Source organism: Bos indicus x Bos taurus, chromosome 19, assembly GCF_003369695.1.
Source record: "Bos indicus x Bos taurus breed Angus x Brahman F1 hybrid chromosome 19, Bos_hybrid_MaternalHap_v2.0, whole genome shotgun sequence".
NCBI lineage: Eukaryota > Metazoa > Chordata > Mammalia > Artiodactyla > Bovidae > Bos > Bos indicus x Bos taurus.
The window spans coordinates 31,666,227-31,692,204 of record NC_040094.1 but is presented as its reverse complement, the minus strand read 5'-3'; the positions used below and the strand labels follow the sequence as shown (position 1 = coordinate 31,692,204).

General features: G+C 47.5%; 1 protein-coding gene across 4 annotated transcripts; it reads left to right on the top strand.

Moving 5' to 3' along the window:
• Positions 1-1,165: 1,165 nt before the first annotated feature.
• On the top strand, positions 1,166-25,013 carry ZNF18 (zinc finger protein 18). Of its 4 annotated transcripts, XM_027516816.1 has the most exons (8): positions 1,199-1,252; positions 2,029-2,197; positions 13,033-13,512; positions 15,689-15,875; positions 16,298-16,401; positions 18,801-18,891; positions 19,472-19,579; positions 23,786-25,007. In XM_027516816.1, exons 3-8 carry the CDS (start codon positions 13,123-13,125, stop codon positions 24,556-24,558), a joined length of 1,653 nt encoding a protein of 550 aa, XP_027372617.1. In that variant the 5' UTR covers positions 1,199-1,252; positions 2,029-2,197; positions 13,033-13,122; the 3' UTR covers positions 24,559-25,007. The 4 variants fall into 4 exon arrangements, with proteins under 4 accessions (XP_027372614.1, XP_027372619.1, XP_027372617.1 ...); XM_027516813.1 differs by lacking the exon at positions 2,029-2,197 and having other exon boundaries at positions 1,166-1,252; positions 23,786-25,013; XM_027516818.1 differs by lacking the exon at positions 2,029-2,197 and having other exon boundaries at positions 1,166-1,252; positions 16,301-16,401.
• The last annotated feature ends 965 nt before the right edge of the window (positions 25,014-25,978 follow it).

Sequence of the window (25,978 nt, the reverse complement as noted above, 5' to 3'; positions counted from 1 at the left end):
CAACCTGAAATTCATGAGTTCCTAGAATGCACTTCAGGGTTCTGTGAACTCCCTGAATTTGTGTGCAAAATTTTCTGTGTAGAGATGTATGTATATTTTCCTTGGGAATGGATTTATACCTTCCATCAGATTCAAGAGGGCTCTGTGACCCAACTAAAGCTTCCAAATTACTGTTATATTCCTTGGATGTTGATCAGCTAAAAACTAACATGTTGATGATAGAAATCCATCATCCTCCCTTTCCAAACCAGCTCACCTCTTGACTTTCTTAAAAGCAAAGCACCTTGACGTTCGGAGTAACACCCTAGGCAAGTGTCACTCTACATGTCTCCGACAAATTGCTACCACGCTCTGCCCAGGAAGTAAAAAAACAGCATTGTTATACAAGTCAATTTCAGAAACTCCCACATGGGTTAAGCTGAAATAGTAGTTTTCACACAGTGGATTTCGCTCAGGCCCTGGGACCTAAAAAAACACACAGGATGACTGAGTGGTAGAGTGCAGGATGACCTGGAAATGGACAGTTGTTATCCTAGTTAGAAATGACTTGGAAGGAGGTAGGGGTAGAGGATGGAGAGGGGAAAGGTGTCGGAGAGATGAACAAGGCGGTAAAATCCTAGGACTTGGAGATTATTGTCAAGTGGAAAGGGAAGAAGGGGAGGGAGGAGGCAAGGAAGACATCATCTCGAAGGAGTGAGAATGCGGGTGGGGTGGGGAGGCGGGGGCAGACAGACAAGACGAGATGGGAAGAGAACTGCAACACTGAAAGGGGAACAGTGGAAGAAGAGAGCCGAGGAAACGCAGAGTCAGTGAGAGCTGGAGAAGCCTGACAGAGAAAGGTCAGGGCAAATCAAACGCCCCCGGGAGTTCTAAGTGAGGTGAGGACAACAAGGAGGAGAGACTGCGGTTAAGAGCCGGGTTAGGGGCCGAAGGGTTTGGGAAAGACACGAGAGCGACCTCTGCATCCGTCGCACTGCTTGGCCCAGTGCCCGATCCAGACCTGGGGTTCACTAAAGGTCCAGGTGAGGACTGAGCGACCGCACGGAGCTCAAATGAATGAGAGAACCGCCCGCTGCGTGACGCACAGCGGCCTCAGAGGCGCGAGTGGGGCGGGGCTATCCGGACAGCCAATCAGAGCCTGGGCATCAGCCCCGCCCCCGCCCCGCCCCGGTGCCCCCCAACGTTGGACCCAGAGTCGCCCACAGCCGTCCGTTTCCCGGAAGTGCGCCCGAAGCCGGCGCCGCGGGCCGAGGTGAGCGCACGCGGGCTGGAGTGGCCTGGACGCCGCAGCACGGGGCCGGGCATGGCGCCGCTCGCGTGCGCGCCGGACTCGGACGGGCCTCCGGGAGCGGCGTCCGGCCGTTGGACGCGCGCGGGACGCCGCGAGTGTGGGGGGAGGGGCAGCGGGGCTGTGAGTGGAGGCAAGGTACCCCGACCGGGCCAGCGCCCCCGAGCCTGTGGGCCCCGCCGGACTCTCCAGCCACGTCTCTGGCCTGGGACGAGAAGGGGCCTCTCTCCTGCCTCCCCTAGAAGGCTGGAAGTGAGCCTCGGGAAGAGGGAACCCGTATGGGCTGATGTCCGCAGCCTGGCTCCTGGGTGCGGTCGGCGTCTTGGGCAGAGGGTGGAGGGCGCAGTGGGCAGCGCTGCCCGGCGCCTGGCAGGGCCGGATCCCCTCCCTGGCCTCAGTGCCTGTAGCTCCTCCTCCCCTCCAGCTGTTTGTGACAGCTCCTAAGCCAGCCCGCTCCGCCCCTCCCCCACTCAAGTTACCAAAGGTTTGCCGCTCTCCTCCCAAAGGCACAGGCGGTTAGAGCTTCCTGGGTTTGAATTTGGCCGCCTCGGTGAGCCTCAGAGATTTCAGACCTGTACAGTGTAATACTCGCCTTGCTGGGTATTTGTGAGGGTTGTTGATTAATCGCTAAGTCGTGTCCGACTCTTCGTAACCCCATGGGCTGCAGCCTGCCAGTATCCCCTGTCCATGGAATTTTCCAGGCAAAAATACTTGGGGTGTATTGCCATTTCCTTCTCCAGGGGATCTCCTCCCACCCAGTGATGGAACCTGCGTTGTCCGTTATTGGCAGACATGTTCTTTACTGCTGAGCCTCCAGGGAAGCCCATTTCTGAGGATCTGCTGGAACCGTGCCTAACATGGAACTTGATAGAGAAAAAAGTTACTCAGACACTCCTTAAAAGCAATAAGGTGGACAGTATTCAGGGGGACTCCCATGGGGTTTTGAGGTATGGGAGGGACAGACTGAATACAAGGACAAGTCGAGATTTATAGTCAAGGGGTGGGGTGGGGTCAGTGGATGGAAAATTACTAAGAGGAAACGTCCGGCTTAAGGGGGTCATTCTGGCTAAACTAACTTGACCGGCTTTGCTGAAGGCAGGTCAGGGCCATAGGGAATTTGGTCAGATACCAAGGATGGTCAAAGGATGTTAAATTTGATCAAATTTCAAAAGTAGGGGATTTTCCCTAAACTGGAGTCAGAAAGATTCTTGCTAAACTAGACTAGAAGGGCCAAGGACAGAGTCCAAGGGCCAGCCCTACTCAAAAAGATGACTCAGAAGCTTGACTGAAGTTTAAGGAGACCATCTTTGTGCTCTGCGAATGGCTGCTCATATGTGAATGGATAAGTATCTGTGTACCTAGATGTTCATTTAAAAGTGCATTCTAATTTGTTATAGCTTTAATAAGTATAACAACTATACATTTGGGAGAACTTTACTTTTTTTTTTTTTTCAAAACTAATAGGAGTAGAGTCTCATAAAGTATTTGCAGTACCAACCTATGAGCCATTTATGTGTGTGCTGTGCTTAACTTGCTCAGTGGTATCTGACTCTTTGTGACCCCATGGACTGTAACTGGCCAGGCTCCTCTGTCCATGGGGATTCTCCAGGCAAGAATACTGAAGTGGGTTGCCATGCCCTCCTCCAGGGAATCTTCCCAACCTAGGGATCGAACCTATGTCTCCCACATTACAGGTGGATTCTTTACCATGTGAAACACCAGGGAAGCCCATAAAGTAATTATGAATACTTGAGGCATTTCCCCTACCATTATGTGAAAGTATAATAGCTGAAATCAGAGTTAAATATTTTATGAGACAGTTTTCCCTGAAAGTCGCTTTCCCTAGGTGTTATCTAAACGGCTATCTTAATTCAGGAACTAAGTAAATATGAATAAGTCCACAGATCAGTCTCTTGCTATCTAAAATCTTGCGACTTGCTATTTGAAATTCAGGAGCCATATCTAGCTAGTGAAGGATGCATATATATTTAAAAGTTTTAACATGTTTGTTTATTTTCAATAGAGTTTATTTTTCTCAGCGTCTGAATTAAGTTGTAAAATTCATTCAGCAGTTGTTTAATTATGAGACAAAGTACTTCCACTAATAATAATTTGTTTATAAAAGACATTCCTGGAAAAGTTAACTCTAATCCTTTTTGTAAAAGTATCTCCTCCTCTGGCTTTGCATTAAGCCCTGCAGATTAAGCCTTTTGCAATTCACTTAGTTCCCAACCTAACATATTTACTTAAAGCTGTTTAATTCTCTCTAAGCAGCCTTTAGCCATTTCCTACAAATTTTAATATGTTGTGTTTTCATTATCGGTCAATATGAAAAAAATGTTTTAATTTCCTATCTGGTTTTTTTCTTTGACAGTAGGTTATTTAATATTCCCATATATTAGGATATTCTAGGTATCTTATTGTTTTCTAGTTAATTACTCTGTGATCAGAGAATCTATACTTTAAGATTCTAGTGTTTTGAAACATAATTATACACATATTCTGTTTTCATGAGTGCTTCCTATGCATTTGAAATGAATGTGTACTCTGCAGTTGTTGTTTTAAATGATGGTTGTATCAACTTGGGTCACAGTGTTATTTAGATTTTCTATTTCCTTCAGTTCAGTTCAGTCGCTCAGTCGCATCCAACTCTTTGAAACCCCATGGACTGCAGCACGCCAGGCCTCCCTGTCCATCACCAACTCCCCTAGCTTACTCAAACTCATGTCCATTGAATCGGTGATGCCATCCATCCAACCATCTCATCCTCTGTCGTCCCCTTCTCCTCCTGCCTTCAGTCTTTCCCAGCATCAGGGTCTTTTCAAATGAGTCAGTTCTTCACATCAGGTGGCCAAAGTATTGGAGCTTCAACTTCAAAATCAGTCCTTCCAATGAATATTCAGGACTGATTTCCTTTAGGATGGACTGGTTGGATCTCCTTGCAGTCCAAGGGAATCTCAAGAGTCTTCTCCAACACCACAGTTCAAAAGCATCAAATTCTTTGGTGCTTAGCTTTCTTTCCAGTCTAACTCTCATATCCATACATGACTACTGGAAAAACCATAGCTTTCACTAGACGGACCTTTGTTGGCAAAGTTATGTCTCTACTGTTTAATATGCTGTCTAGGTTGGTCATAACTTTTCTTCCAAGGAGCAAGCGTCTTTTAATTTCATGCCTGCAGTCACTATCTACAGTAAATTTGGAGGCCCCCAAAATAAAGTCTGTCACTGTTTCCATTGTTTCCCCATCTATTTGCCATGAGTGATGGGACCAGATGCCATGATCTTCGTTTTCTGAATGTTGAACTTTAAGCCAACTTTTTCACTCTCCTCTTTCACTTTCATCAAGAGGCTCTTTAGTTCTTCACTTTCTGCCACAAGTGTGGTGTCATCTGCATTTCTAAGGTTATTGATATTTCTCCCAGCAATCTTGATTCCAACTTGTGCTTCATCCAGTCCGGCGTTTCTCATGATGTACTCTGCATATAAGTTAAATAAGCAGGGTGACAATATACAGCCTTGATGTACTCCTTTTCCTATTTGGAACCAGTCTGTTCCATGTTCAGGTTTAACTATTGCTTCTTGACCTGCATACATATTTCTCAAGAGGCAGGTCAGGTGGTCTGGTATTCCCATCTCTTTCAGGATTTTCCACAGATTGTTGTGATCCACACAGTCAAAGGCTTTGGCATAGTCAATAAAGCAGAAGTAGGTGTTTTCCTGAAACTCTCTTGCTTTTTCAATGATCCAGCGGATGTTGGCAATTTGATCTCTGGTTCCTCTGCCTTTTCTAAATCCAGCTTGAAAATCTGGAAGTTCATGGTTTATGTACTGTTGAAGCCTGGCTTGGAGAATTTTGAGCATTACTTTGCTAGCGTTTGAGATGAGTGCAATTGTGCAGTAGTTTGAACATTCTTCGGCATTGCCTTTCTTCTGGATTGGAATGAAAACTGACCTTTTCCAGTCCTGTGGCCATTACTGAGTTTTCCAAACTTGCTGGCATATTGAATGCAGCACTTTCACAGCATCATCTTTCAGGATTTGAAATAGCTCAACTGGAATTCCATCACCTCAACTAGCTTTGTTCGTCATGATGCTTCCTAAGGCCCACTTGACTTTGCATTCCAGGATATCTGGCTCTAGGTGAGTGATCACACCATCGTGATTATCTTAGTGGTGAAGAACTTTTTTGTATAGTTCTTCTGTGTATTCTTGCCACCTCTTCTTAATATCTTCTGCTTCTGTTAGGTCTGTACCATTTCTGTCCTTTATCGAGCCCATCTTTGCATGAAATGTTCCCTTAGTATCTCTAATTTTCTTGAAGAGATGTCTAGTCGTTCCCATTCTGTTGTTTTCCTCTATTTCTTTGCACTGATCACTGAGGAAGGCTTTCTTATCTCTCTGTGCTATTTTTTGGATCTGTACATTCAAATAGATATATCTTTCCTTTTCTCCTTTGCCTTTCGCTTCTCTTCTTTTCCCAGCTATTTGTAAGGCCTCCTCAGACAGCCATTTTGCCTTTTTGCATTTCCTTTTCTTGGGGATGGTCTTGATCACTGCCTCCTGTACAGTGTCATGAACCTCCATCCATAGTTCTTCAGGCACTCTATCAGATCTAATCCCTTGAATCTATTTGTCACTTCTACTGTATAGTCGTAAGGGATTTGATTTAGGTCATACCTGAATGGTCTAGTGGTTTTCCCTACTTTCTTCAATTTAAGTCTGTATGTGGCAATAGGGAGTTCATGATCTGAGCCACAATCAGCTCCCGGTCCTGATTTTGCTGACTTTGTAGAGCTTGTCCATCTTTGGCCGCAAAGAATATAATCAATCTGATTTTGGTATTGACCATCTGGTGATGTCCATGTGTAGAGTCTTCTCTTCTGTTGTTTGAAGAGGGTGTTTGCTATGACCTGTGTGTTCTCTTGGCAAAACTCTATTAGCCTTTTCCCTGCTTCATACAGTACTCCAAAGCCAAATGTGCCTGTTACTCCAGGTATCTCTTGCCTTCCTACTTTTGCATTCAAGTCCCCTATAATGAAAAGGACATCTTTTGGGGGTGTTAGTTCTAGAAGGGTTTGCAGGTCTTCATAGAACCGTTCATCTTTAGCTTCTTCAGCGTTACTGGTTGGGGCATAGACTTGGATTACTGTGATATTGAATGGTTTGCCTTGGAAACGAACAGAGATCATTCTGTTGTTTTTGAGATTGCATCCAAGTACTGCATTTCGGACTCTTGTTGACTATGATGGCTGCTCCATTTGTTCTAAGGGATTCTTGCCCACAGTAGTAGATATCTATTTCCTTACTCATATATATATATTTTGTTGTTGTTGTTGTTTGTTTGTTTTGTTTTGTCTATTTTTCTATCAGTTACTGAGAGAACAGTGTTAAAATCTCCAATGATGATTGAGGAGTTCTCCCTTTAGACTTGATATTAGGTGCCTACACTTTTAGGGTGCTTTGTGTTCTAGGTGGTTTAACCCAATTATCATAATAAAATGTCCCTCCTTTTCTCTTTGTCATGAAGTTTCTTGGTTAGATACTAATGTAACTATACCAGCTTTCATGTGCTTGCTGTTTGCATGGAATGTCTTTTCTCCTCCATTTTATTTCCAAACTATCTGTATCTTTAAATATAAAATGTCTCTTGTAGATTGCATATAGTTGGGTCTTGCTTTTTTTAAATCTGACAATCTGTACCTTATAATTCTAGTGTTTCGTCCATTTACATTTAATGTAATTATTGATTGGTTGGGTGTTAGGCTGTCATATTGTCTTTTTTTGCACTTGATCTTTCTGCTTTTTATTCTTCTCTTGATTCTTTCCTGTATATTACTGACTGCTTTTCATTGTTTGTCTCTTGTTTTTTTAGCTATACCTCTTTGTATAATACTTTTACAGCTAGCATTATGCATCCTTCAATTATCAAAGGTTAACTTATCAGAGTGTGCTTTAATATTGTTCCACTTTATAACTCACATTTCTCATTTCCTACCCCTCACTTAACACCTTTACATTTCCCATCTGTCACCTCACCTGACATTACTTCTTCCTTTCAATTTTCTGTTTCTGCATTAGCACCTCATAAATGTAATAACCTAATAACAGATTAATTCCATTTACCCCCTTCTTTGTGCTGTATTTATATATTTCACTTATCTTATGTTCTACTTATACTAGTGCTATTTTTGCCTTAACAGTCAGTTGCTTCTTTTAAGGAAGTTAGAAGAAATAGAAGCATAGTATCTTACATTTATTCACCATGTGCTTACCATTTTTGGAGATTTTCATTCCTCTCTGTAGCTCAGATGGTAAAGCATCTGTCTACAATGCAGTAGACCCGGGTTCGAGCCCTGGGTTGGGAAGACTCCCTGGAGAAGGAAATGGCAATCCACTCCAGTACTACTGCCTGGAAAATCCCATGGACAGAGGAGCCTGGTAGGCTACAGTCTATGGAGTCGCAAAGAGTTGGACACGACTGAGCAACTTCACTTCATTCCTCTCTGTAGATGTGAGTTTTCCTTTAACTGGAAGAATGTCCTTTAGCGTTTCTTGCAGTATGCATCATTGGGGGGAAATTTTCATGGCTTTTTTTATCTGATAGATGTCTTTTTTAATTCTTTCTTTGGAAGGTGTTTTTGTTGGATGTGGAATTCTGGGTTGACAGTTCATTTTCTAGAATTTGCATTTGTTTCTCTTTATGATTTCTAGTTCTCTGTGGAAAGTCACTATCTCTTCTATCATTAAAATTATATTGTTTTTAAGTCCTGAGGCCATCAGGGCCTGGATTCTCTTGACTTCTTTCCCCTTGATTTTGGATCGTATCATGGATATTATGGATGGCACATTGTAGACACTAAGGATTCTGTTATCTTCTTCTGAAGAGTGTTGATTTTTCTTCTAGCAGGCAGTTCAATTACTGACTGATCACCTTTGGGTTGTGTTAGTTTGATTTTTATCTCCTTGCAATCCAAGGGACTCTTAAGAGTCTTCTCCAGCACCACAATACAAAAGCATCAATTTTTCAGTGCTCTACTTTCTTTATGGTCCAACTCTCACATCCATACCTGACTACTAGAAAAACCATAGCTTTGACTATATAGACCTTTGTTGGCAAAGTGATGTCTTTGCTTTTGAATACTCTGTCTAGGTTTGCCATACCTTTCCAAGGAGATCAAACCAGTCAGTCTTAAAGAAAATCAACCCTAAATATTCATTGGAAGTGTTAATGCTGAAGCTCCAATACTTTGGCCACTGATGCGAAGAACTGTCTTATTGAAAAAGACTCTGATGCTGGGAAAGATTAAAGGCAAAAGGAGAAGGGGGCAGCAGAGGACGAGATGGCTAGATAACATCACCGACTCAATGGACATGAATTTGAGAAAATTCCAGGAGATAGTGAAGGACAGGGAAGCCTGGCATGCTATAGTCCGTGGGATCACAAAGAGTCAGACATGACTTAGTGACTGAACAATAACCAGCTTGGTTTTAGGGTAGATCTTTTGAAAACCCAAGGTGTCTCCCAAATTCTTTTCTTCTTTGGCTGTTCTGCATGGCTTGTGGGATCTTAGTTCTCTAATCAAGAATTGAACCTGGGCTGTTGGCAGTGAAAGCATGGAGTCCTAACCACTGGACTGCCAAGGAATTCCCTCTAATTCTTGTAACTGGATCAGAATAGACCCAACAGACTGGGCCTCCTTGGTGGATATTGTTGAAGCATATTTTTAGGTTTTTGGGGGCATGTTTAGAGTAGGTAGGTCTTACTCTCAAGCATGGTCCTTACTCCTAATATGACCTTTCAGATAACTCAGGATGCGTTGAATGTTTCTCTACTTTTGGGGTCAGAAATGTAAATGTCTCTCATCATTGGTTGGCCTTCTGTATCCCTCATTTGCTCTTTTAACATGGTAGCAACTGCTCCCTGTTGAACCTTGGATAGTTCCACCATGCTGAGTGCAGTCCAACCCTTGGCCAAGATTCATCACAAGGAAACCCCCCCTCCCTCCACAACTGTCTGCCTCCATTGCCACAGCTTCCTCCTCCCCACTGCCCTGCTCTTTATGATTCTAGCCGCTTCAGTAGCCCCTGGTCTCTGCTTGAGCTCCAGCGTCCTGCACTGGGCTTTGGAAATCATTCCTTTGCAGACAGCTATGATGACCATGGGACCGTCCTCATGAGCTTTTCTTCTCTCAGGGATTCCTTTCTTGCCTACCTGTTGTTCAGTGCCTGAAAACAGTGGCCTCTTAGGCTTTCTCCAGTACTGTTGTTGTTTACAGTGGGTAGGCTGCCATGAAAAGAAATAGAATTCCTGAATTATTGAGCACATGTTGCTGTAGCCCTCTGGGTGCTGGATGAATATATGAATGAAATATCAAGTAGGCCAAAAGTTTGTTCAGGTTTTTCTGTAAGATGTTATGGAAAAACCCAAATAAACTCTCTGACCAGCCCGATACATGGTCTCTTTGTAAGCACAAAGGACAGTTAGTGGGGTCCACACAAGAAACATAATCTTCTTACCTTTCTATTTTATCCCCTCAAAAAATTTTTGCTTTCTTTTTCTGGTTTAGTTCTTCTGAATCTTTGTTAAACCTTTTTATGTCATCTTACTCTGTGCCTCCATTCTTTTTTTTTTTTTTTTGAGATCCTGGATCATCCTCACTATCATTATTCTGAATTCTTTTTCTGGTAGGTTGCCTATCTCCACTTCATTTAGTTGTTTTTCTGGGGGTTTTATCTTGTTCCTTCATCTGTGACATAATCCTGTGCCTTTTCATTTTGATTAACTTTCTGTGATTGTGCTTTTTGTTCTTGAGGCTGCAGGAATGTAGTTGTTCTTGCTTCTGCTCTCTGCCCTCTGGTAGATGAGGCTAAGAGTGTGTAAGCTTCCAGATGGGAGGAACTGGGGAAAAACTAGGTCTTGCTCTGACAGGGCCTTGCTCAGTAAAACTGTAATCCAATTATCTGCTAATGGGTGGGACTATGCTCCCTCCCTGTTAGTTCTTTGGCCTGAGGCTACCCAGCCCTGGAATCTATAGGCTCTGTGGTAGACCAGCCTAGACAACATATTAAAAAGCAGAGACCTTTGCCAGCAAAGGTCCATCTAGTGAAAGCTATGGTTTTTCCAGTAGTCATGTATGGATGTGAGAGTTGGACGAGAAAGTAAGCTGAGCGCCGAAGAATTGATGTTTTTGAACTGTGGTGCTGGAGAAGACTCTTGAGAGTCCCTTGGACAGCAAGGAGATCCAACCAGTCCATCCTAAAGGAAATCAGTCTTGAATATTCATTGGAAGGACTGATGTTGAAATTGAAACTCCAGTACTTTGGCTGCCTGATATGAAGAACTGATTCATTTGAAAAGACCTTGATGCTGGGAAAGATTGAAGGCAGGAGGAGAAGGGGACAACAGAGGATGAGATGGTTGGATGGTATCACTGACTCAATGGTCATAAGTTTGACTAAACTCTGGGAGTTGGTGATGGACAGGGAAGCCTGGTGTGTGCTGCAGTCCATGGGGTCGCAGAGTCAGACATGACTGAGCAACTGAACTGAACTGATGGTAGGGCTATTGGCAAACACCAAGAGGGCTCATGCCAAGGTGCCCCTCCCAGGACTGCTGCTGCCAGTGTCCCCGTCCCTATGGTGAGTCCCTGCTGACCTGAATCTCTGCAGGGGACAGTCCAACACTAGCAGGCAGGTCTGGTTCGGTCTCCTGTGGGGTCAGTGTTCCTTTCCCCTGGGTCTTGGTACACATAAGATTTTGTGCCATCCAAGAGTGGAGTCTTCGTTTCCCCCAGTCCTGTGGAAGTCCTGCAATTGAATCCTGCTGGCCTTCAACATCAGATTCCCTGGGGATTCTTAGTCCCTTTGCCAAATTCCCAGATTGTGAAGCCTGACTTGGGGTTCAGAACCTTCCCAAGAGTGGGAGAACCTCTGTGGTATAATTGTTTTCCAGTTTGTGGGTTGCCCATCCAGCAAGTATGAGATTTGATTTTTTCTTGATTGCGTCCATCTGCCCTCTTGTTGTGGCTTCTCCTTTGTCTTTGGACATGGGGTACCTTTTTTTCCAGTGTCCTCCTGTCAATGATTGTTCAACAGTTAGCTATGCTTTTGGCACTCTCACAGGAGGAGGTGAGCACGTGGCCTTCTACTCCACCATCTTGAAGCAATCTCCTGCTTGTTTTATTTTTAAATGATGTTGTGATATAGAGTGAACTGTTTGGGTGAAGTCATGGGGATAAAGACATTGCTCTTACACGTCAAGGACAAAAGTGAAAAAATTGAAAGTGAAAGTTGGTCAGTCATGTCCAACTGTTTGTGATCCCATAGACTATACAGTCCATGGAATTCTCCAGGCCAGAATATTGTAGTGGGTAGCCTTTCCCTTCTCCAGGGGATCTTCCCAACCCAGGGATCAAACCTAGGTCTCCTGCATTGCAGGCAGATTCTTTACCAGCAGAACCACAAGGGAAGCCCAGGAATACTGGAGTAGGTAGCCTATCCCTTCTCCAGGGGATCTTCCTTCCCAGGAATCTAATGCATTTCAGGCAGATTCTTTACCAACTGAGCTATCAGGGAAGCCCCCTCAAGGACAAAGCAGCCATCAAAAGCTAGAGTGTTATACTGATCTCTGATTAACCCTGGCACCCAAGTGACTGGGTGTTGTTTTGGTTGTTATGGTTCATGTTATGGAGAAATGATGACCTCCAGCTCCTTTGTAATATTTTAAGATAGACCCAATAATCCAATATTAGGATTACATGCAAGAAAGCTATCTAGAAATATTGCACGCTCCTTTTGAAACATCTTAATATTAACTTCGTCATTTCCTAATTCTCTTTTCCTTGTCTTAGTTCCTGCCTTCTGAATTTTGATACCACTCACCATAAAACTTGCTTCATGTCTGTAGGAATGTTTTTGTGGTAGTCAGTATTTATTCTAAGACTTTTTTCAGTTTAGGGTTGAAAATTTTAGTATGACAGATTTTTCATAAATTCCCAGTTGTCAACATGGCACTCAAAAGAGGTCACTTAGAACTTTCATTGCACCTTTTGGGGAAAAAGTTCTCTTCAACTTCATATTTATTTTGGAAGCATCTAGTCATTTCAACCTTGGGCTTCCAGGTGGCGCAGTGGTAAAGAATCCACCTGCCAATGCAGGAGACATGGGTTTGATCCTTGGGTCAGGAAGATGCCCTGACGAAGGAAATGGCAACCCAAACCACTCCAGTAGTCTTGCCTGAAAATTCCATGGACAGAGAACCCTTGTTGAGTACAGTCCATGGGGTTGCAAAGAGTCAGACACAACTCAGCATGCATGCACACACACAGTCTTTTCAACCTTAGTCTTTAATCCTAGGCCATCAGTGTCTCTGTTCGGCTCTCTATTTTGGTCTGCAGACCTATGGGTGCAGATATCGGAGTGTTGTGGAGAAGAGCTGTTTACCTGGAAACCTAGTGGATATGCTTCACGTGGTGCATTTCATTCTTCTTCTTGGTCTGGCCATTTGAAGACCAAGAGAGAACACTAAAAATGGTCAGAGTTGTGGTGACAGTCTAGCTATGGTTCTAGTAGTTTGCTTTGCAGCTTCAAGTTTACCATATTTCAAAGTAAAATAGTGCATCCATTGATTTCAGAAGACCCACGACTCCCTCCCTCACCTCTCAGGCAGGACAGGTGGTTCTGTTCTTTTGTGAAAGTGCATCCCCCTAGCCCATGTAATGTTGCTCTCGCTGCCCCTCCAGGGTCCCTGTGAGAGGCTCTGAGAAGACCTGGCTCTCCTGGAGACAGCTCCGTCCCAGAAGCACGTCCCCTAAAAGGACTCGCCACGCCAGATGATGCCCATGGAGTTGGGGCAGGCTCCTGTCCTGCTGCCACCACCGGCCAAGGCCAAGGAGCTCCTGTTCCCTGGCCCAGATGCCACCCCCCGAGGGGAGCCCTCCAGCCCCGAGACCGCACGCCAGCTCTTCAGGCAGTTTCCTTACCAGGTGATGTCCGGGCCCCATGAAACCCTCCAACAGCTTCGGAAGCTCTGTTTCCAGTGGCTGCAGCCAGAGGTTCACACCAAGGAGCAGATCCTGGAGATGCTGATGCTGGAACAGTTCCTGAGCATTCTGCCTGGGGAGATCCAGACGTGGGTGCGGAAGCAGTGTCCAGGCAGCGGGGAGGAGGCCGTGACCCTCGTGGAGAGCTTGAAGGGAGACCCCCAGAGGCTGTGGCAGTGGGTGAGCAGAGAGTGCTGTGATGTGTGAGGGAAGCACCAGGTCCTCTGGGGTCTTAGCAGGGGTGTGTCTTTTTTTTTTTTTTATCATTTACTTACTTTTGGTTGTGCTGGGTCTTTGTTGCCATGTGCAGGCTTTCTCTAGTTGCGGGAGCTACTGTCTAGTTGCGGAGTTACTCTAGTTGTGGAGGCTACTCTCATGGCGGGGGCTACTCTCTAGTGGCGGGGGCTACTCTCGTGGCAGGGGCTACTCTCTAGTGGCGGGGGCTACTCTTGTGGTGGGAGCTACTCTCTAGTGGCAGGGGCTACTCTCTAGTGGCGGGGGCTACTCTCTAGTGGCGGGGGCTACTCTAGTGGCCGGGGGCTACTCTCGTGGTGGGGGCTACTCTCTAGTGGCGGGGGCTACTCTCTAGTGGTGGGGGCTACTCTCATGGCGGGGGCTACTCTCGTGGCGGGGGCTACTCTCATTGCGGTGCATGGGCTTCTCGTTGCAATGGTTGCTCTTGTTGCAGAGCATCGGCTCTAGGGTGTGCGGGCTCAGTAGTTGTGATGCACAGGCTTTGTTGCCCCACAGCACGTGGGATCTTTCTGGACCAGGGGTCGAACCTGTGTCCCCTGCCTTGGCACCACCAGGGAAGTGGTTAACCATGGAACCACCAGGGAAGTCCCAGGGGGTTATCTTTTTTTCTGGCACTGAATATGTGGGGTTTTTCACACCAACAACCAATTCTCCGAGTCTCTGATCTCAACTAGGTGTCCTCCTATTGAGTTCAGTTATGATAGCAGCGGTCTGCTTTTCTCAACCCAGAGGATAAGAGCTGGTCCTGTAAGACTTCCCCCATTTCAGCCACCGGTCACAAGCTGCAGGGTTCACTCAGACTTCCGGCCAGCTGGCTACAGATTGGGAGGTTCCCATGGCCCCTTCCTCAGGTTTGATAACTTGCTAGGATGACTCAGATCTCAGGGAAACACTTTGCTTCCATTTTCCAGATTGTTCTAAAGGCTATGATTGAGGAGCAGCCAAATAGAAGACATGGGGATACACAGAGCTTCCATGCCCTCCTCTGGGCACTCCATCCTCCTGACCCTTGTATGTGTTCACCAGGTTGGAAGCTCCCTGAACCCCACAGTTTAGGAGTTACTAGGGAGAAGGCGATGGCACCCCACTCCAGTACTCTTGCCTGGAAAATCCCATGGACGGAGGAGCCTGGTGGGCTGCAGTCCATGGGGTCGCTGGGAGTCGGACACGACTGAGCGACTTCACTTTGACTTTTCACTTTCATGCATTGGAGAAGGAAATGGCTACCCACTCCAGTGTTCTTGCCTGGAGAATCCCAGGGACGGGGGAGCCTGGTGGGCTGCCGTCTCTGGTGTCGCACAGAGTTGGACACGACTGAAGCGACTTAGCAGCAGCAGCAGCATAGTGTTCTCGTTACTCAGGCATGATAGATTGATCATTGGCCATTAGTGGTTGAAGAGCTCCAGCCCCTCTCTGTGCCCTAGAGGTTGAGGGGCAGGGCTGAATGTTCTGGCCCTCCAGTCACCAGGTTAGTTCCCCTGACAACGGGCCTCCATCATGAAGCTATCCAGGGCCACCAAGAGTTATCTTATCATGATCTAACTCAGGGACGGTTGGGAGGGGCTCGTCTGAACCACAAAAGTGGCTCCTGGCACTCCTGTCCTTCAGGACATCCCAGGGGTTTCAGAGCTCTGTGCCAGGAGCCTGGGATGAAGACTCATTATATCTCCTCAGCGTGTTTCTCATTATACCTCCTCTGTATATCCCCACGCCACACCTGATCCTAGGTCTCCCTGTGACACTACGCTTTTCGGCCATTAGGGATTGAAGATAAAGTCTCCCCTCCCATCCCATCTTTGGAGTGTTTGGGGAGTTGTCCCAAAGACACCTGCATCTTAATTGGTGGAGGCTGTCCAGTAGAAACACAGCCCCAGCGGCCTGTCTGAAGGGCTCCCAGGTCTCCCTCTGGCCTCATCCTCCAGCTGCCCTCAGGGTGCTTCCCTGCCCAGTTCCTGCTGGACCAGAAATAAGTGCTGGCCTTTTCTTTCCCTGCCCCGTGTCCCTAAGGCCTGCCTTAGGATGCATTCTGGAAGGGTAGCTCTGTGTTTTTCAGAAACCCTCAGTCTGGGTCTTTCAGTAATCAGCACTGTGTTGTCTCTAGATCAGCATCCAAGTTCTGGGACAGGAAGTCTTCTCAGAGAAGGTGGAGCCCGCGAGCTGCCCAGCGGGGGACGCAGGGTCTCCTGCTGAAGAACCTCAGAAGCTTGGGCTCCAGAACACAGCCCCCGGGCCCGGGGAGCCACTGAGCTGTGTGGTGAAAGAGGAGTCTGACATGGAGCAAGGTCTAGGTGAGGGGCAGTTCCTGGTGGTGGTGTGTGCTGCCTCCTGGAGAAACCGGGGGACTGTGATCAGCAGGCCAAGAGGGAACTGACCCCATAGGCCGCTCCAATTGGGGTGTGTCTGGATATGTGGGAAGCAGGGTGCACCTACAGGAATCAACTGCAACGGGGGATTCAAAGTCTGCAATGTAAGCCACTTTATGACAGGGCCAGGCCTTTCGGATCTGGGGTCTGAGGAAGGTGGGAGGAGATGTTGGGGGCAGCTGTCGGGAAGGTTGGAGGAGCCAGAGTTGGTTAGGGAGGTAAATGTGGGTCTGAGCTTGCGGATGGTGGGACAAGTGTGGGTTCTTGGCGGGGAGGTTTGTCCCTGTGCCCTCTGTGAGCGGTCGAGAAGGACATCAGGATGCTCAGTCTTCTGTCTCTGTCTTCAGCAGCGGCCGCCACCCAGCTGTCTGCCCAGCTGCCTGCCCAGCCCGAGCAAATGCCTGTCAGGGACCAGGACTTCAGAGCCTCCCTTCTCCACACAGCATCTCAGGTGAGTGGGGTCCCCTGCTTCTCGACCCCAGAACCTTGCCCTCAGGGTTTCAGCAGGAAGGTAAACCCAGCCCCTCTCACTCCATCCTGGCCACAAACAGAAGTCTCAGAAACAGATCTATTTTGATTATGTGGAGAGCGACTCTGAAAAGTTGCATTTGATAAAAATGAAGTTTTTCAAGTGTCTGTAGACTTTAGTCAAAGCATTGTTCCAAACTTCTAGAGAACTCCTCTTCTCAGGACTCTCCTTGTGGGGTCCTTTAGAGTGAACATGAGGAAGGCTATGTGTGTTGAACGTGGTGTGAAGCCAGGTCTGAGCTTCAGCTCTCCAGGCCCACAGATCTAGAAACCAGAGTCCCAGCTTCGCATTGTACTTGGGGTAGGGGGTGGGGAGTGGGCAGGGGGATATACCTTTTTCAGTGACTCAAGAGTACCCTTCTTCCTGCTTTCAGGGTACTCAGGAACCAGACTGTTAGGCAGGAGGCTGCTTGCAGGGAAAGAACTGGGTATTCTGCCAAGGATCTCAAGCAGACTTGGAGGCCTCTTGTTGCTTCTGCAGTAAATACAGGGTATCCCTGTGAAAGGTGTGCATATTAACACACTTCAGCTAGTGGGGTTAGCTGTTAGCTCTGTGGTACTTACATACGGACATTAGCCATGACCTGTTCTGGATAGCTCAAGGTCCAGAGATTCTTAATGCTCACCAGCAGCACCATATATGTGTGTGTGTGTGTGTATATGTATGTATGTATATAAATAAATATGTGGTGTGTTCTCAGTCATGTCTGACTCTGTGACCCCGTACAATGTAGCCCGCGAGGCTCCTCTGTCCATGGGACTCTCCAGGCAAGAATTCTGGAGTGGGTTGCCATGTCCTCCTCCAGGGGATCTTCCCAACCCAGGGATCAAACTTGTGTCTCCTGCATTGGCAGGTGGATTCTTTACCGCAGTGCACTGCCTGGGAAGCCCTGTATAAATATATAGTATAAATAAATTTCCTATATAGCTGATGCCTGATGAACAGCAGCTCAGCCCTGACAGACCGTCCCGACCCAGTCCCGGTGCCCCTCCCTAAACTAACAACACCTGTTTTTATCAGAAGGCCCTCGATGTTCAACAAAGTCTTTTATATCTGAAGGGAATGTTTAAATGTAAGGAATCACGTCCTCTAATCTCTTCCCTGATTTGGGAACCTCAAGAACAGTGGCAGGGTGTGAGGTCCACGTGTCAGACGTGTGACTGAGTCAGAGACAGAGCCTCCCGGACTCGGGGATGCGTGGCGCCCGTTCCCTGTGTTCAGACCTCCAGAGGGGAACGCAGTCCACACGTCTCTGTGCGAGTCAACTGTGGCAGTGCCCCACAAACCCACAAGGTGGTGCTGTTTCCACATGAAATCCAGATTATTTCCCTATCAAATCTCATACTTCCCAGAGTAGAAAGTTAGATTTTTTTCTGCTCTTGTGAAAACGAGAGGAAGGAGGAGGACTGTAGTTGGCGTCTTGTCTCTTAAGTCAAGGGTTTCATTCAAGCACCGCTGGCTTCTAGCAGTCCTCGAGTAAGTCTGTGGCTTTAAGGTTGGAGGTACGCTGTTCAGAGACTCTTTTCTGGGCTTTGAAAGGGTCGACTGTTGCCCCAGAGGGTTTTGGTGGATGTCTTCGGCATCTTGGTGGCTACTCTTTTGGTGCCCGTGTGTCTGGGGGGCCAGGCCGCCTCGCGGGTATTACTGCCAGTGCTGAAGAGGGGGTCTGTGTGTTCTGACCGGAAGGACCAAGGACTCCTGCATTCAGCAGGGTTTGCTCAAGCTGGTTATTTCCAGACGGTTGTTAAGGTAACTTCACTCACAGAAGATCAACAAAGTAAAAAATTCCTACTTTATAAAATTTTAAATTAAAGTCCATATTTAAAATGTTATGATCAATACTTAAACATATAGAGGTCACTTTTCACCTTTGCAGTTTCTTCCACCCGAAAACATTTAACTCCTCCTTTTCTTCTCTTTTTTTAAGCTTAATATCTGCTAATCAGAACTACATTTTAAAACTTTCCTTTCCCTCCTGAATTTCCAGACATCAATGACGTCTTGGGAATTTCAGGCTCCTTCTTCTGCCCAAAGATCTCTCCGATGAGCACTGAGAGTTAAACACAAGCCGAGTGGAGAAAGGGCTTCCCCAAACAGGCAACTTAAAAGAGAACACGGGACCTAAAACCTACATGTTTCCGCTCCATGGCAAGAAGTACAGAGGCCGGGCCTGTTGACTCCGTCTGGAACCACCTCCTGTGGTTTCTCAGACCTTCTGATGGCCAGGACCCTAAGGCCATTCCTTTCTCCTCAGCCCTGCACAGGCAGGGAGGGATGGTTCGGGACCCTCCCCTGGACTCAGGCCTTGTGTTCTTCTCTAGGAGCAGTGGAGGCACCTGGATTCTACCCAGAAGGAGCAGTACTGGGATCTCATGCTGGAGACCTACGGGAAGATGGTCTCAGGAGGTGCAGGTGGGTCAGCCTGGTGGACTGACTGGCCACTCTGCTCAGTGCTCTCCGGGTGACGGAAACCCTTGGAGACACAGCCGGGCGCTGGGGAGTTGGAGGGGCCGGGCTACAGTGTCAGCTCCCATGTATTGAACACGCTGCGTGCGCCTGGCCCCACGGTGGCTCCTCTCCTTTGTGAAGTGGGTGCCAGGGTGCCCTCAGTTAGATGGTGACAGTGAGCGGCAGATCTAGTCACCTTCTCACTGTTTCGTAGCTTGCAGGTGTTGAGTTACAACAGGGCTTGGCTGTGGCCGACTGTGCCCAGCCAACCACGGGTGGGGTCCCAGTCACAACCCGCGCACCAGCCTGCCAGGTGGTCTGACCCCTCCCGCCCAGAGCCTTCTTTTTGTGGCCTTTGCCGTCATCTGGCCATCCCGGAGGTGCTGGTGTCTTCGAGGTTCCCCGTGTCCCTCCAAGACGGGCTCCTCAGTGGTATCCAGAGCCTCTCAGTTCCCTGTCCACGCATGGCCCTCCTTTGAACAGCACAGCCTGGTCCCCAGTCCTCCCCGTTCATCCAGGCCCACAGATCTCCTCTCTGTTCCAGGCATTTCCAGTGCCAGGCCTGACCTGACTGATCCAGCTGGGTATGGGGTAGAGCTGGCAGGGCCACACTTGCAAGCCAATGAGAAGATCCCAAGACCCACCTGCATAGGTGAGTGACCTGTCCATTTCTGGACGGGGGCCATTTCTGACCCCCAGTCATTAAATTGGAGGTGGTGGGGGAGAGGTTAGGACTTGGTTTCTATTACATCAGTCATAACTAGCCATGACCTGGTCAGTCCAGGTTGAATACTGAGGTTGGGTCTCCTGTCTGGCTGTCAGGTTGTTGACAGATGTTTAATTATGGACGAAGGACCCTGAATCTGATATGCTGCCTCACTCCAGCCTGTTGTGATGGCTTCCTTTCTCAGAAAGAATTAAGATTGTACAGGCTGAGAGCAAATCAGATATGGATTGAGTTCTATTATTAAAAAAAAAAAGATCATCTAACAGATTACTGTTATCCTTCCTAAGGAGAAGGTCCAGAGTAACTAGACTTTTTTTTTGACTCTGGTTATGGTAAATGGTAACTCACCAACTCCAAACAAAATAAACAAGACACCAAGCAGAAAAACGTGTTTCAGCTACTTTCTATGCACCCCAAGTTTCATTACACAGCAGCAACAACAAATACTTCATATCAATCACGTATTTTAAGGTTGGTACAAAGAAATATGAACTTGATCTGTTGTAAAACAGAAGTCACCCTTTGCCTTCTGAATTCTTTTAAAAACACTACAGTTACATAAAATCGACTGTCAAACCTACCTACCTACCTACCTACCTACACACACACGCACACCCTTTCATCTCATTTTCTAACAACAGTCTTGTTAGATGTTACCTTGAACCAGACTGTGGAGAGGGTATAAAGCCAGCCTGCCTTGATAAGGCAAAGAAACACCATCATAGGTTCTTGAGAGAGGATCTGTGGGGAGAGAGACTTAGGAAGCAGCCACCTGCAGGACAGGCTGGGAGGGTACCCCCCAAGGAGGAGAGTCCTGGGGGCCACTGACATAGAAGTCCAGGTGTGCAGGGACGAGGCAGTAATAACAAGACAGGAAAGGAGTGGTCTGGCCCCAAAGGTTACCAGAATTAACCACCTGCCAGACCTAGATTCGGTGGTTGTTTCGTCTCTAAGTTGTGTCTGACTCTGCAACCCCATGGGGTGCAGCTCGCCAGGCTCCTCTGTCCATGGGATTCTCCAGCTAAGAATACTGGAGTGGGGTGCCATTTCCTTCTCCAGGGGATCTTCCCAACACAGGGATGGAACCTGCATCTCCTGCAGTGGCAAGCAGATTCTTTTCCACTGAGCCACTAGGGAAGCCTAACCTGGGCTGAGAGCAGGGGATACAAGCCCCAGAGAGTGGATATGTTCTTCTGTTTGACCACGTGGAAGAAGAGCTCACAGGAAAAGTAGGTCAGCAGGGAAGTGAGCTTGAAAAAGTCTTACACTCATACCTCTAATCACAATTTCAAAGGATGAAAATTATACACATACAGTTGGCCCTTGAATAGTAAGGGTTTGGACTGTGCGGGAGTGCTTATTCTCAAGAGTTTTTTCAATAAATTTGTACACAGTCCACGTTTGGTTGAAGTCATAGGTGGAGAACTTGGATACAGAGGGCTGACTGTAAAGTTACACTTGGATTTTCACTGCACTGGGGTGGTCACCCCAACCCCCACATCGTTCGAGAGTCAACTGTATTTGGAAAAATGATTCTTAAGCACTTATCGGGAAGAATACTGCAAGAATAGTACAAAGGTTTGAAAGAGGGTTTCATCAGTGTTGGGTTGTAAATATTCAGAGTGCGTCATTTCTGGAAGGTAAACTCATTCACATAGTGTCATGCTGATAGAATACAAGCCGGTGGAACTGAAGAGGGGGCTGGGGACCAGACGCTGGTCTGTAAGGGACTGAGGAAGGAAGAAGCAACGCAAGTCCACAGGATGAGTCACTCTTCTCTGAGCAGAATCAGGAGAAAACACTCCGGGAAGAGTAATCTGCTTCAACTTTGTGTGTGTCGTCTACCAAAACAAGTTGGAAGCAGATGGAAAAGACATCAAATATGAAAATAAAATAATAGTAATAGGGAAGAAAATGGGTAAATATTTGACTCATGTCAAGCTGGGGATGATTTTTATAAGTATAAAAGTGACAGGAAAAAAATCACTAGGTAAATGGTTAACAGACTGGACTATATTTAAAAAGAAAGAAACCACAACTTCTGCACATAAAAATAACTCCAAACAAGGGGCTTCTCCCCACTCCCGATGGCTCAGCAGTAAAGAATCCGCCTTCAGTGCAGAAGACACAGGAGACTCAGGTTCGATCTCTGGGTCAGAGAGATCCCCTGGAGGAGGAAATGGCAACCTGCTGCAGTATCCTTGCCTGGAAAATCCCATGGACAGAGGAGCCTGGCAGGCTGTAGTCCATGGGGTTGCAGAGAGTCAGACACGACTGAGCCACAGAGCATACAACCCCAAACAAAATAATAATGACTAAACTGGTGAAAAACTTTTCATGGACATGACAGGCAAGTGACTATTTTTCTTAAAACAGAAAGAGTGAGTGCAAGTTGATAAGAGAAAAGTGACTTTCCCAGTTTAAAAATAATGGACAGCAGTGTTGGAGTATGAAAAGTAACTCATAAATGTGAAAAAAATTGATCCTTTAATAACTAAAGAATTAACATTTATACCAACAAGAAGCCATTTCCCACCAGTCTGAGCAGCAGATTCTTGAGACAGTCAATAGGCACTGAAACCTTGCCTCCTCTCTGCCCAGCCTCTTAGACCTGAGGATGGCACCGTCATTCTGGAAGTTGATCTGCCAGTCGGTGTCAGCAGCCTTAATAACACCATTCATGCCTGTTGACACAGTAGTTGTATTTTGAGGAAACTTTAAGGTACTGATCAGAAATGTGGGCAGAATTTGTGAAGAAAAAAGCTTCTCACGTCATTATTTACAGTAGCCAAATAAACAACTTAGATTCCCACAGTAGGAGAAGTCTTAAATAAATTATCTTCTTTTAGTCTACTGTGTTTATTATCATATCTCCATGGTGAGCCGTTATTCAGCTCTTTAAAATGATACCTATAAAGGCTTCTTCAAAGACAAGAGAGAGTACCTTGGCCTTCCAAGAGGAACAAGTTCTAAGGCTCTGAATTAACAAGCTCTGGTCTGGCGCTCCAGCAGATTCCTGGGTCTCTAGCCGATAATGTGAAAGACACCGACATAGGAGAGAGAAGGGCAGACAGCTCCAAAGACACTGACATAGCAGAGAGAAGGGCAGACAGCTCCTTCAGGTCTATAGGAATAAAGTCATTTATAAAAGTTGAAGATAAATTCTACCACCCACATAAAGATCTTTACCACATGGGTCCCTGAGTAGTAATAACCAAACCCCAAGTTATAGAAAAACAAAGTGTAACTGTTTTGTGAGTTAATGAAGTTAGTGAAGCACCAATGAAGCTGGATGCTTGCACAGACCAAGGGTGCAGACTTCCACATGGCAGCTTCTCTGAGCATCACAGCTCCAGGGACATGACATGAACTTCGGGGTGATTTGTGGAAGGGAGGACCCGTGTAAAATTGATAAACACCACCCTTTACCATTGAAAGGCTACAGAGCCAGGTAGAGAACTATTTATACGGTATGGTCCTGGTCGTGTCAGCGAAAAACAGACACGTGTACGTGCGTGTGTGCATGCTGAGTCCCTTCAGTTGTGTCTGACTGTGCAACCCCATGGACTGTAGCCCTCCAGTCTCCTCTGTCCATGAGGATTCTCCAGGCAAGAATACTGGAGCGGGTTGCCATGCCCCTCAACAGGGTATCTTCCCGACATACATGTTTAAATGAAAGACTGGAAGGAAATGTACACTCACAGTAGTTGCCTCTGGGTGCTATGATTAAGGGTGATTTTGTTTTCTTTCATATGCTTTTCAAATTATTTTTTCATGATCACATTTATCCTTTTTATATAATCCGATAAAAACCAATACTCGTTAGCGTAGCGTTTTCCTATATTAGACTTGTTTCTCCTGGGCTTCGGAAGCTGGCTGCTGCTTTTCCAAGGAGGCCGCTGCGGCCTCTAGGAGCCATCCTCCACTGTCACGCGTTCTCCTCCTTTCCAGAGCTGAGTCACAGCCGGACGCATGTGAAGCGAGTGCTGGGTGCTCAGGTCCAACAGCATTTTCCTTCTTCTTGGTAAAGAGAAATCGTTATGTCTTGTGCTGACCCTTTCTCTGACACACAGGTTGGCAAGCAGGGCGGACCACTGACTGAGCTATTCTGCATCTTCTTTCTCATTCTAGGGGACAGAGGGGAGAATGACAAAGAGAACCTGAACTTGGAGAACTACAGGGCCCAGGACCCTCCAGCATTGGGAGAGCCTCCCCCTCAGGCTCCCCTGAGCGGCCTCTTCAGTGAGGACGAGCCAAGACCCTTTGGAGAAGGAGAGGACCTCTCAGAGGCCCAGGGGAACCTGCGGGGCGAAGGGACAGGGGGTCAGCTCTGCCCCCAGGAGAGGAATTCCAGGAAGCAGCCAGGCCCGCACCTGCTGCCCCCGCTTCCCGGGGATTCGCCCGCACCATGGCCTGAGGAGAAGAGAGAGGCCGCGCTGCGGGGGCAGCCAAGGGCCCCCATGGCCCAGAGACTCCCCACCTGCAGGGAGTGTGGCAAGACCTTCTACCGGAACTCGCAGCTGGTTTTCCACCAAAGAACTCACAGCCGGGAGACGTACTTCCAGTGCCCCACCTGCCAAAAGGCCTTCCTGCGGAGCTCCAGCTTCATGAAGCACCAGCGGATCCACACGGGGGAGAAGCCCTGCAAGTGCGACTACTGCGGGAAGGGCTTCAGCGACTTCTCGGGGCTGCGCTACCACAAGAAAATCCACACGGGTGAGAAGCCCTACAAGTGCCCCGTGTGTGAGAAGAGCTTCATCCAGAGGTCCAACTTCAACCGGCACCAGAGGGTGCACACAGGTGAGAAGCCCTACAAGTGCACCCGCTGCGGCAAGAGCTTCAGCTGGAGCTCGAGCCTCGACAAGCATCAGAGATCCCACCTGGGAAAGAAGCCCCGCCCGTAGCCGGGCTCTCTGAGCCCCGTTCTGTTCCCTGGTCCATTCAAGAAGACTTTCCATCCCAAGGAACTGCGTCCCTTAGGAAGCATCCCTGCCCTCTCAGTCTTCCATGGACTGCAGAGCAGAGACCAGAACACGGCTTTAGACGAGGAGGAGAGCTCGGCCTCTGAGTTGGATCTCACGCGGGCTGACTTTCTTGCTTCTGCGTCAGGAGAAAGAGAAGTCTTCCTCTTTCCACTCGTCTGTCCTTCCGGACCCCTTGGGAAAGATGTGTCACTTGGAGGCCCCGTTTTAGGAATGTTCTCTGGAAAGAGTTTCACTGGATCTGCCCTCAGAACTGTGGTCCTAGAGCAGGTTTTCTGTTCCAGAAGGGGGAGCAAAGAGGCCAGTGGGCTCACATGTGGTCTCTGTTGTACAGGTGCAAAGCTAACTTTCAATAAACTTGGTGGTCATTCCCCGTCTTGTCTGTGTGTGCAGCGTCCACCGTATGCTGACTGGAACTCACAAACCCTCAGTGGTGCTCGAGCTCCCAGATTAGCTCGAACAACCGCCCCAAGTTTACCATTGGAGGGACAGTGACAAGAACATGGCAGCCTGGTGCCCGGGTCAGAGCCTGGCCACTGCCAGGCATCCCGGTGTCCTCCTCCCAGGCCTGCCTCCCACCTGCTCTGCGGCTTCCACTTTCTCCTCTTTCTCCCAGTGTCTCCCTTAGGCTGTCCATCATTTTTGCCAAAGTGTCCTGGGCTGTAAAATTATCTTCCTTATCTCATTTAGTCTGTATGTGTTAGGAAGAAATCAATAGCATCAATTCAATTTATAGAGTGTCTAGATCCCTGGCGGCTCAGCAATAAAGAACCCGCCTGCCAATGCCGGAGACTGGGTTCGATCCCTGGGTGGGGAGAATCCTCTGGAGGAGGAAATGGCAACCTACTCCAGTATTCTTGCCTGGAAAATCCCTTGGACGGAGGAGCCTGGTAGGCTGCAGTCTATGGGGTCGCAAAGAGTCAGACGTGACTTAGCGACTCAACAGCTCAGGTTTGTTAACACACACATCTAACCTGTACACTTGTCCTTGTCCCGAAAGTGGCGTGACCCAGGGTGTCCTGCTCTGGTTCAGCGAGACCACTCCCCTTCCATCTTGGTTCTCCTCTGCCTGCTCTTACCGTACTGTTCCCAGTGAGGGGCAGGCAGGATGACGCTGATGAGGACAGAGCTGACTCCCTGGAAACAAGAACTCTAGGCAAGAAACTGTAAAGTGTAAGCAAAGAGCAGAAAGTGCTTTTCTGGTTGACGCACAAGAGATGACTCTTAAATTGGAATCCCTGGATTCTGGAGGAATGTATCACCTCCCTTTTGGCACAAAGATGAGGAGGGAGGGCCCTCTTTTGAGGGTGTGGAGACCACAAGGCAGAAAGCAGGGAGATCA